The sequence below is a fragment of the Haliotis cracherodii genome, unplaced genomic scaffold, assembly GCF_022045235.1.
Source record: "Haliotis cracherodii isolate W230 unplaced genomic scaffold, xgHalCrac1.p SCAF_2, whole genome shotgun sequence".
NCBI classification, from domain to species: Eukaryota; Metazoa; Mollusca; class Gastropoda; order Lepetellida; family Haliotidae; genus Haliotis; species Haliotis cracherodii.
In genome coordinates this window covers 24,366,988-24,379,513 of record NW_027266275.1, presented here as the reverse complement: position 1 = coordinate 24,379,513, position 12,526 = coordinate 24,366,988, and the positions used below count along the sequence as shown (strand labels likewise).

General features: G+C 43.8%; 1 protein-coding gene across 2 annotated transcripts in view; it reads right to left on the bottom strand.

Moving 5' to 3' along the window:
* LOC139467863 (zinc finger ZZ-type and EF-hand domain-containing protein 1-like) overlaps window positions 1-12,526 on the bottom strand; it is a 93,926-nt gene that overhangs the window by 3,062 nt on the left and 78,338 nt on the right. Inside the window, exons 67-75 of one of the 2 annotated variants that reach the window (XM_071249371.1) lie at window positions 11,314-11,355; window positions 9,504-9,617; window positions 6,822-7,170; window positions 3,405-3,598; window positions 3,163-3,281; window positions 2,538-2,688; window positions 1,415-1,531; window positions 832-1,000; window positions 526-597 (exon numbers count right to left, since the gene is read on the bottom strand). In XM_071249371.1, coding sequence (XP_071105472.1) covers window positions 526-597; window positions 832-1,000; window positions 1,415-1,531; window positions 2,538-2,688; window positions 3,163-3,281; window positions 3,405-3,598; window positions 6,822-7,170; window positions 9,504-9,617; window positions 11,314-11,355 — 1,327 coding nt within the window. The remainder of the gene's footprint in view (window positions 1-525; window positions 598-831; window positions 1,001-1,414; window positions 1,532-2,537; window positions 2,689-3,162; window positions 3,282-3,404; window positions 3,599-6,821; window positions 7,171-9,503; window positions 9,618-11,313; window positions 11,356-12,526) is intronic. The other variant, XM_071249372.1, reaches the window with a different exon arrangement.

The following is a 12,526-nucleotide window of genomic DNA, read 5'->3' as shown; positions in this document are numbered from 1 at the left end:
GAGAATCAATCCTGTTACTATCCATTTCTTAGAGAGTAGACTTTGCATCCATACTGCACATTTCATACATCATCTTGAGGGAAGCTTAAAAACAGTGTGACAACTTTACACATCAACACTATTTCAGCCAGAAATGTGCCAGAGAACTGACTTTATCTCCGTGTTTGCAATCACTGCATTGAGTGTTACAACTGTTGCGACTTTATCTCCATGTTTGCAATCACTGCATTGAGTGTTACAACTGTTGCGACTTTACCTCCATGTTTGCAATCACTGCATTGAGTGTTACAACTGTTGCGACTTTACCTCCATGTTTGCAATCACTGCATTGAGTTTTACACCTGTTGCAACTTTATCTCCATGTTTGCAATCACTGCATTGAGTTTTACACCTGTTGCAACTTTATCTCTGTGTTTGCAGACACTGCATTGAGCGTGACAACTGTTGTGACTTTATCTCTGTGTTTGCAATCGCAGCATACAGTGTAAGATCTGACAGGCACAGATGTTGTAGCTGTGTACTCACCTGTCCGACCACCTTGCGAATGTCCTCAATATCCTGCACTGCCACCAAGTAGTCCACATGCATGTCCCACTCCTGAACACAAGAATTATGATAACACCAGCATTTCACGTCGTATATAACAGTCTGACTTCACACAAGAAAAAACACATGACACAGTCATGCATACTTTGGGGCACAGCTTTTGATGCAGAAATTCATAATATATAATGAAATCTTGTAAACTTGATGATGCATTTGAGTAAAAAGATCTCTATTCAACATCATAATACCAGTTTCCCATTTTAATACAATGGTCTTCGAACATACCATGACAAGGTTTTCCACTTGCAAGAACAGCTCGGACAGAGCACGGACAACCGGCGGCAGGACATTCCCTGGGTCTGCGTCATCTTTGGTGAGACTGGTGTAGAGGAACCATAGTGGCTTGAGAAGTCCTGGATCAACAGAGGGCTTCTGGTCTGTCCCCAATCTACACCTGGACACACACAGAGAGAATAGGTCAATATGATCCATAAGGCCATAATGAAGTAATTGCTAGATTATCATCCCTGCCCCACTCACAACTAAACGGACATTTCATTTGGAAATTTGAACTAGCCCACAGGACTAGCCCCGGACTAGCAGGCTAATGTTAAGTTCTAACCCTGAAATCAAGTGTATCAGCTGGGTCACAGTGGTCTAAGTCCTTGCATCTTGCTGTGCATAGTTGTCTCCCATTGTGGACAGTTGTCTCCCTTAAAATCAAATAGGTTCAAATCCCAGATTCCTCTGATACTGATTCTTAGTCTGACAGCGTTGTGACCTTTGGGCTATCCCCCCACATTAAGCTGACACGCTGTGACATAACTGATACTACTGGTGAACATGTCACTCCCCCTCCTCCACCTACCTGAACTGTGTCTGTGTAATCTTCAGCAGCAGCTGTATGGCCTTGAGTCTCTGTGTGCCGGTCTGCTTGCAGGCCACGTATACCAGACTTGACCACAGGTCACACAGCGGCAGGCACCTACACATGGACACTTCACATTCAATCTTTGCACCCTATTTATACACAACTGCATAATGCTAAGCACTACTTCCTGTGTATACTACTCAAAAGCTAACAACCACCCGATTGTTTCACATTACTGTAGTTAACTTATCATGCCATGACAGATTCACCAAAGTAATGAAAATGAATTGAGTGTTCCTTAACTTCTTTTGAGTAGTATACTTCTGTGTAAAAGAAATGTTTAAATGTTTTTATTTTTCTTAAACACATTTCTTTTTGTTCAGAATTGAATGTTCCTTAACTTCTATTGATTAGTATAGTTCTGTGTAAAATAGCCATTAAAAAGTTTTTATTTTCTTAAACACATTTCTTTTTGTTCAGAGTTGAGTGTTCTTTAACTTCTTTTGAGTAGTATACTACTGTGTAAAAAATAAACAATTTTTTTTATTTTTCTAAAACATTTTTTTTGAGTGTTTCTTAATTCTTTTAAGGAGTATGTTTCTGTGTAAAATAGCCATTTAAATTTTTCTTAAATTTTTCTTAAACTTCTATTTTTGTTTAAAAGGTGATCTAATGACATGTTTAGAAATTGTTCCATGGCAATAGATAATTATTTGACTAATGTTTCTGCTTCCTCTGCTTCTAATGACAAAGACAGGACTCAGTTCTTGTAAAATCTGGAGGGTCATACAATGTTCATCTACTGACTTCTCAAAGTGAGGTTAATGTCTCAAAATAGATACTGCAATAAGATACATGGAAGCATAAACAAGAAGAGTCACTTTTTTCTTCACATATATCAGTGATATTTATCATAAAGTACTGTTGACAATCATGTCAGTAAGGTTAGAAATACTTGATTCTCAACCTTTATTTCAAGGAACACATATTCAGAAGAATGTTTTGAGCAGCTGAGACTAGGTGCTATAGAAATGAATTATCATTACTATTATCATTATCTGTTAAGTCAATATGAAACAAAATATGTGCATTTTTGATGCATCAGGGGCAGACAACTCACAAGGCAACATCGGAAGAGAGAACAGACTCCAGGATGGTGTGTCCCGTCTCGAAGCTGTCCCTGGTCCCTGCGGTGATGGTGAACTTGTACCCCCACAGTTCCGGAGGACCATCGTCACTACTGCAGGTGAACTTGTAGTAAACTGTGTCACCTGTAGCATACACACAGTCTCATAACAGGTCAGGTATATTTCTTTACCACTTTTATTTGGAAATTTCAATCTTAGCCGAAGAAAATTAACATAGAACACACATATAACCTTGATAGTACACCCTTTGAGTGTAGATGCAATGGTGCTCAGAAACGACAAAATGTATCAATTTGCGTTCAGAACTTCCAAATTATATTCGTTTTCAGGATAAATAAATTAGATATGAGCTCAGTCATACCAGCATCAATGCTGATTGGCTGATCAATAAGGTCACCTGATCTTCACAAAGAGAGGGATCGTATCAGATCCCAGATCCAAGCTTAAAGAGCTGGAGCCTGTATCATCCAAATTAAAGCTCTAGCTGTGGGTATTCACTGGAAAGTCTTGCTCATTAGTTGGTAGCAACTTTGAGGAGGCAAAGTATTATGTCTTCTCGTATTATTCTGTGGAACATGGTGCGGAGACAGAACCAACCTGGCACTTGGAAGCTGCTCCACTTGGACTTGGATGTCCCGGAGAAGGAATGAACGTCTTTGGTCAATGACTCATTGGTGCTGAATGTCAGCTCACTGTAGTCTTCTTTGGTTGCACATCTGCAGGTGAAAGAGGGATTACTTTACCTACCAGTATAGATCCCTCTCTTAAGACCCTCATAACAAAAACTGGATTAAATTGAATTATTTCAAATATATGATGACGCCAGGTGTTGGACTCACTTGCTGTCGAATGTGATGGTGAGGAAGGAAGCTCCAGGCAGGGGGATCATCTCCTCCTTGTTCTCCAGTTTGTAGTTGTGGTCCGACTCTCTCGCCACCGCCGACAACGTCACCTCCTCCATGAACTGACATGCTGTGTATGCTATGGGCACCAAGCTGGACTTATCACAGTGTTGTATCACCTTCTGTACCACCTAAAACATGTACGACACTATGTCACCACTATGGCACTATGGCACTAGGTCACACTGTACAACAGTCAGGTCACACTACATCAGTCAGGTCACACTGGACATCAGACAGGTCACACTGGACATCAGACAGGTCACACTGGACATCAGACAGGTCACACTGTACATCAGTCAGGTCACACTACATCAGTCAGGTCACACTGTACATCAGTCAGGTCACACTACAACAGTCAGGTCACACTGTACATCAGTCAGGTCACACTGTACAACAGTCAGGTCACACTGTACAACAGTCAGGTCACACTGTACAACAGTCAGGTCACACTACATCAGTCAGGTCACACTACATCAGTCAGGTCACACTGTACATCAGTCAGGTCACACTGTACAACAGTCAGGTCATGCTCTATCAGTCAGGTCATGCTACATCAGTCAGGTCAGGCTACATCAGTCAGGTCACGCTACATCAGTCAGGTCACACTGTACATCAGTCAGGTCACACTGTACATCAGTCACGTCACACTTTACATCAGTCAGGTCACGCTACATCAGTCAGGTCACACTGTACATCAGTCAGGTCACACTGTACATCAGTCACGTCACACTGTACATCAGTCAGGTCACACTGTACAACAGTCAGGTCACACTGTACATCAGTCAGGTCACACTGTACATCAGTCACACTGTACATCAGTCACGTCACACTGTACATCAGTCACGTCACACTACAACAGTCAGGTCACACTGTACATCAGTCAGGTCACACTGTACATCAGTCAGGTCACACTGTACATCAGTCAGGTCATGCTACATCAGTCAGGTCACACTGTACAACAGTCAGGTCACACTGTACATCAGTCAGGTCATGCTACATCAGTCAGGTCACACTGTACATCAGTCACGTCACACTACAACAGTCAGGTCACACTGTACATCAGTCAGGTCACACTGTACATCAGTCAGGTCATGCTACATCAGTCAGGTCACACTGTACAACAGTCAGGTCACACTGTACATCAGTCAGGTCATGCTACATCAGTCAGGTCACACTGTACAACAGTCAGGTCACACTGTACATCAGTCAGGTCATGCTACATCAGTCAGGTCACACTGTACATCAGTCAGGTCACACTGTACATCAGTCAGGTCATGCTACATCAGTCAGGTCACACTGTACAACAGTCAGGTCACACTGTACAACAGTCACGTCACACTGTACATCAGTCAGGTCACACTGTACAACAGTCAGGTCACACTGTACATCAGTCAGGTCACACTGTACATCAGTCACACTGTACATCAGTCACGTCACACTGTACATCAGTCACGTCACACTGTACATCAGTCAGGTCATGCTACATCAGTCACGTCACACTACAACAGTCAGGTCACACTGTACAACAGTCAGGTCACACTGTACATCAGTCAGGTCACACTACATCAGTCACGTCACACTGTACATCAGTCACGTCACACTGTACAACAGTCAGGTCACACTACAACAGTCAGGTCACACTACATCAGTCACGTCACACTGTACAACAGTCAGGTCACACTACAACAGTCAGGTCACACTACATCAGTCACGTCACACTGTACATCAGTCAGGTCACACTACAACAGTCAGGTCACACTGTACATCAGTCAGGTCATGCTACAACAGTCAGGTCACACTGTACATCAGTCAGGTCACACTGTACATCAGTCAGGTCACACTGTTCAACAGTCAGGTCACACTGTACAACAGTCAGGTCACACTGTACATCAGTCAGGTCACACTGTACATCAGTCAGGTCACACTGTACAACAGTCAGGTCACACTGTACATCAGTCAGGTCACACTGTACATCAGTCAGGTCACACTGTACATCAGTCAGGTCACACTGTACATCAGTCAGGTCACACTGTACAACAGTCAGGTCACACTGTACAACAGTCAGGTCACACTGTACATCAGTCAGGTCACACTGTACAACAGTCAGGTCACACTGTACAACAGTCAGGTCATACTGTAAATCAGTCAGGTCACACTGTACATCAGTCACGTCACACTGTACATCAGTCAGGTCACACTGTACATCAGTCAGGTCACACTGTACAACAGTCAGGTCACACTGTACAACAGTCAGGTCACACTGTACATCAGTCAGGTCACACTGTACATCAGTCACGTCACACTGTACATCAGTCACGTCACACTGTACATCAGTCAGGTCACACTGTACAACAGTCAGGTCACACTACAACAGTCAGGTCACACTACATCAGTCACGTCACACTGTACAACAGTCAGGTCACACTACAACAGTCAGGTCACACTACATCAGTCACGTCACACTGTACATCAGTCACGTCACACTGTACATCAGTCACGTCACACTACAACAGTCAGGTCACACTGTACATCAGTCAGGTCACACTGTACATCAGTCAGGTCACGCTACATCAGTCAGGTCACACTGTACATCAGTCAGGTCACACTGTACATCAGTCAGGTCACACTGTACATCAGTCACGTCACACTGTACATCAGTCACGTCACACTGTACATCAGTCAAGTCACACTACAACAGTCAGGTCACACTGTACATCAGTCAAGTCACACTACAACAGTCAGGTCACACTGTACATCAGTCACGTCACACTTTACATCAGTCAGGTCACGCTACATCAGTCAGGTCACACTGTACATCAGTCAGGTCACACTGTACATCAGTCAGGTCATGCTACAACAGTCAGGTCACACTACAACAGTCAGGTCACACAAGCAGTACACATGACAGGTATCACACTAGCAGTACACCTGGCAGGTATCGCACTAGCAGTACACCTGGCAGATGTCACACTAGCAGTACACATGACAGATGTCACACTAGCAGTACACCTGGCAGGTATCACACTAGCAGTACACCTGGCAGATGTCACACTAGCAGTACACCTGACAGATGTCACACTAGCAGTACACCTGGCAGGTATCACACTAGCAGTACACCTGGCAGGTATCACACTAGCAGTACACCTGGCAGGTATCACACTAGAACCGTGATATTTATTCATGCTACTACCACCAATATAGTTGTGATAAATTTAGAAGACTCTCCTCCCCCCAATAAATATATAAAGACTTAACAAGCAAGGGATTGCAATGAGCAAACTTTCAGTCAAAGTACTGAGGCTCATCCACAAAAGCCGGACTTGCTGACATGTAGGTACTGATGACACTCACTTTCTTGAAACAGTTGCGATTGTCTGTCTTGTACAACAGATCCAGCACACACGGAATCTGTTGCACCTCCTTACATCCCAGAAGTGAAGCATTGATCACATGACCATATTCTGGCCAATAGGCAAGCAGTCCAGTCAGCAAGTGTCGGGCATACAATATACCCATAGCCATGTTCACTTTGGCCAAGTATTCCCGTGATCCCACACGTCCATGTTTTTCAAGTTCTTTCTTGAGCAGCTCTGCACTTTTGCTGCGAGACTTTTCACTGATGTCTCCCTGGAGGGAGTCTGACTGTTGTATCAAGTTCTCACTGCTCTGGCCGGACTCTTCCACTGCCTTGTCTATCGTCCTGTTGTAAATACACACATACAGGGTGCTTAAACTCATAATCACTATGGCTCTCAGGTTTTAGGGAGCTCTACATCCTCATAGTTATGATCCAAATATGTGTGAATAAGCATCAACTCATTGAGTAGATGATCTTAATATGTTGCAATGACTCCAAGTGAGTGAGTGAGTATGGTTTTACACTGCTTTTAGCAATATTCCAGCAATATCACGGCGGGGGACACCAGAAATGGGTTTCACACAATGTATCCATGGTATCGAACCCGGGTCTTCGGCGTGACGAGCGAACGCTTTAACCACTAGGCTACCTGACCGCCCCTAATGACTCCAAGGTCCCCATCATGCTTATATGCTTGTCGTAAGAAGTGACTAGCGGGATCAGGTGGTCAGGCTCACTGACTTGATTGATGCATGTCATCATATCCCAGTTGCGTGGATCGATGCCCATGATGTCAATCACAGGATTGTCAGGTCCAGACTCGTTTAATTACAGACCACCGTCATACAATGTATAGCTGGAATATTGCTGAGTGCGGCGTTAAACAACAAACAAACAAAGAAAAATGTATCCTTGCAAAGATATAGTTAGCTACAAAGAGACAAATCAGATAATGAATAAGATCCAATTAATCTTTTGTCAGAAAATTCTTAATGCCAAAATACACAAGACCACTGTTTCTGGACCTACAGACCCTATCTTCATCTAGCCAATAACATGCTAACCTTCACGAAATCTCAAACATACCCCTGTCACCTAGCATCTACAGATCTCACCTACGTCTAGTTTCTTGCAGTCTCACCTACATCTAGTCTCTTGCAGTTTCACCTACATCTAGTCTCTTGCAGTCTCACTTACATCTAGTCTCTCACAGTCTCACCTACATCTAGTCTCTTGCAGTTTCACCTCCATCTAGTCTATTGCAGTCTCACTTACATCTAATCTCTTGCAGTTTTACTTACATCTAGTCTCTCACAGTCTCACTTACATCTAGTCTCTTGCAGTTTCAACTACATCTAGTCTCTCACAGTCCCACCTCCATCTAGTCTCTTGCAGTCTCACTTACATCTAGTCTCTCGCAGACTCACCTACATCTAGTCTCTTGCAGTCTCACCTACATCTAGTCTCTTGCAGTTTTACTTACATCTAGTCTCTTGCAGTCTCACTTACATCTAATCTCTTGCAGTCTCACCTACATCTAGTCTCTTGCAGTCCCACCTCCATCTAATCTCTTGCAGTCTCACTTACATCTAGTCTCTCACAGTCCCACCTCCATCTAATCTCTTGCAGTCTCACTTACATCTAGTCTCTCGCAGACTCACCTACATCTAGTCTCTTGCAGTCTCACTTACATCTAATCTCTTGCAGTCTCACTTACATCTTGTCTCTCACAGTCTCACCTACATCTAGTCTCTTGCAGTCTCACCTCCATCTAGTCTCTTGCAGTCTCACCTACATCAAATCTCTTGCAGTCTCACTTACATCTAGTCTCTCGCAGACTCACCTACATCTAGTCTCTTGCAGTCTCACTTACATCAAATCTCTTGCAGTCTCACTTACATCTAGTCTCTCACAGTCTCACCTACATCTAGTCTCTTGCAGTCTCACCTCCATGTAGTCTCTTGCAGTCTCACCTACATCAAATCTCTTGCAGTCTCACTTACATCTAGTCTCTCGCAGACTCACCTACATCTAGTCTCTTGCAGCCCCACCTACATCAAATCTCTTGTAGTCTCACCTACATCTAGTCTCTCACAGTTTCACCTACATCTAGTCTCTTGCAGTCTCACTTACATCTAGTCTCTTGCAGTTTCACCTCCATCTAGTCTCTTGCAGTTTCACCTACATCTAGTCTCTCACAGTCTCACCTACATCTAGTCTCTCGCAGACTCACCTACATCTAGTCTCTTGCAGTCTCACCTACATCTAGTCTCTTGCAGTCTCACTTACATCTAGTCTCTTGCAGTCTCACCTCCATCTAGTCTCTTGCAGCCCCACCTACATCTAGTCTCCCGCTGTCTCACCTACATCTAGTCTCTCACAGTCTCACCTACCTCTAGTCTCTTGCAGCCCCACCTTCATCAAATCTCTTGCAGTCTCACCTACATCTAGTCTCTTGCAGTCTCACTTACATCTAGTCTCTTGCAGTCTCACCTCCATCTAGTCTCTTGCAGTCTCACTTACATCAAATCTCTTGCAGTCTCACCTACATCTAGTCTCTCGCAGTTTCACCTACATCTAGTCTCTCACAGTTTCACCTACATCTAGTCTCTTGCAGTCTCACTTAAATCTAGTCTCTTGCAGTCTCACCTACATCTAGTCTCTACCATTCCTACCTGGGTGTGCCTTTCAGTGCTGGGTGGAAGTGGATGCCTGTGTCGATGACCCTCTCAGCTCCTACACTAAGGTGCAGGGCCTTCACCGATGCCTTCACGTCCGCATTCCCTTCCCTGGAACACACAGACAGGCACTGGCTTACAGAGCTGACACCTCTCCCCTCAACTACTATACTCAGAAACCCCTCGGCGACCCTCTTTGCACTGACTGAAGAGCAAAACCTCCAACTCTGAAGGGACCAGCTCCTGAATATACTGTCAAACACCTAAACCCACGGATCAATAAGCTCACCCAAGTAAGCAAGGACCAACAACCAAGCATTAACTATAGTGTAAACCAACATGGACTTTGCCACATTAAAGCAGAGAAACCTCAGTCAAAACACTGTATTCTGCAGCTAACTATTCCAATCATAAACACTGATCTTAACCACTGCACAAGCAAGGATTTGCTTCCAGCTCTTAACCAGGCCATCTTCCTTCAATACATAAACCAAACATGGGGAGAGATGTTCTTAAGCGGGTTCCTAGATGGCCAATCACTCTTCACTGTGGAGCTGACGGAGGAAAAACACTCCCAATGATAAAAACAATCCCCCAACAGAGCAGAGAGGACAACTTGTGTCAGTGTTCCCGCTGGCTTTTGAAACTCTAAAATTCTAAAAAGTTCTCCCTGCTTGTCAGTCCCAACTTTCAACAAATAAAAAAAACCCTATGAAAATTCCCTGGTTTTAATTCTTTCAGCATCATGTTCAATGCAATGATGTGATATCTGAAGAAACTGAGTTAGATCTACATGTCATTCACACAAAGTTTAGTCAAAATTTTCTCTTTTCTTTTTAAATAATATGAGACGAAGTCGCTAACAATTGTATATCAATCTTGAAGTAAAGCGAAATGTTATATCCTTGCACCAAATATCGACAAGGTTAAACCCTGATGGTAACAGACAAGCTGACTTCGTTCCAAAAATATACCTATATGAATATCGTCAATCCTTTGTTCAACAACAAAAATTTATAAGGTATGTTATTTACCAGTCCACAGGGACATGCAGCCACATGAATTACCAGTCCAACCCTAATCTTACCGGTAAACGGGAACACTGTTGGGTCCCAGCCCACATCAGGATATTTTGAAACAAAGAAGCTTGCAAAATGAACTGTTTTACCATATAAGTGTTTCTAGGTATGCCAACATAATTGAAACGACATACATCCTACTTGACCAGCTGGTTTACTAGTGCCCTGACTGTGGGTGTTCTGGGTCAACTCTACCATCCATCTGGAATCACTCCTGGGTTACATCTAATACATGAAAACGAGGGTAGGTGAACAAAAGGGCAGATTAGTGACACTTATACTTGATAAACAACAACTCTTCCTCAGTACGAATCACCTAAAAACATCATGTTAAATGTCTTCTCAAAAATTGACAACTTGCTCCATCTTGCCAAGCCACGTACAAAATGTTCTTTGCATGCAAATCAAACAAGCACAAAGCAGGGTATGGTTGCTGCAGTAGTTTATATCAAGTGCATTCTCAGCAGTGCTTTTTAGTATAATGGAGACTCCCACAAATATGAAGAATATCCTATTTGTTACATAAGCCACACATGAAATGGATTATCTCAAAAAGGACACACAATGAAGATGATTTTTTCACTTTTGCCACAAAATGATGAATGGTTGATGAAAGTACCGGTGAAACATTGTAAACTGATTAGACAATACAAAGTGTTCAGTTTCTTCAATTTTTGGACCACCAGCATGCCACAAGTAACAGGAAGTACCCCCACACTAAGGCTTACCATTTTTCCATGAAAGCCTTTACCTCTTCCGACCCCTCAAAACTGAAACAGTTGTAATTGCGACATCAGTCTACAGTTGACCAAGCAGACGCAGCAAGAGATGATGTACAAACAATATGGTGGTCAAACAAATAGAGGGATGAAAATGTATTGGTCCAACTGGGATAGGGAATGATTGGTCCACACAGGACAGGGAATGATTGGTCCACACAGGACAGGGAATGATTGGTCCACACAGTACAGGGAATGATTGGTCCACACAGGACAGGGAATGATTGGTCCAACTGGGATAGGGAATGATTGGTCCACACAGTACAGGGAATGATTGGTCCACCTGGGATAGGGAATGATTGGTCCACACAGGACAGGGAATGATTGGTCCAACTGGGACAGGGAATGATTGGTCCACACAGGACAGGGAATGATTGGTCCACACAGGACAGGGAATGATTGGTCCACACAGTACAGGGAATGATTGGTCCACACAGTACAGGGAATGATTGGTCCACCTGGGATAGGGAATGATTGGTCCACACAGGACAGGGAATGATTGGTCCACACAGGACAGGGAATGATTGGTCCACACAGGACAGGGAATGATTGGTCCACACAGGACAGGGAATGATTGGTCCACACAGTACAGGGAATGATTGGTCCACACAGGACAGGGATTGATTAGTCCACACAGGACAGGGAATGATTGGTCCACACAGGACAGGGAATGATTGGTCCACACAGTACAGGGAATGATTGGTCCACACAGGACAGGGAATGATTGGTCCACACAGGACAGGGAATGATTGGTCCACACAGGACAGGGAATGATTGGTCCACACAGGACAGGGAATGATTGGTCCACACAGTACAGGGAATGATTGGTCCACACAGGACAGGGAATGATTGGTCCACACAGGACAGGGAATGATTGGTCCACACAGGACAGGGAATGATTGGTCCACACAGTACAGGGAATGATTGGTCCACACAGTACAGGGAATGATTGGTCCACACAGGACAGGGAATGATTGTCAAACTGGAACAGGGAATGATTGATCAATCTGGGACAGGGAATGATTGGTTAAACTGGAACAGGGAATGATTGGTCAAACTGGGACAGGGAATGATTGGTCAAACGGGAACAGGGAATGATTGGTCCAACTGGGATAGGGAATGTTTGGTCCACACAGGACAGGGAATGATTGTCCAACTGAAA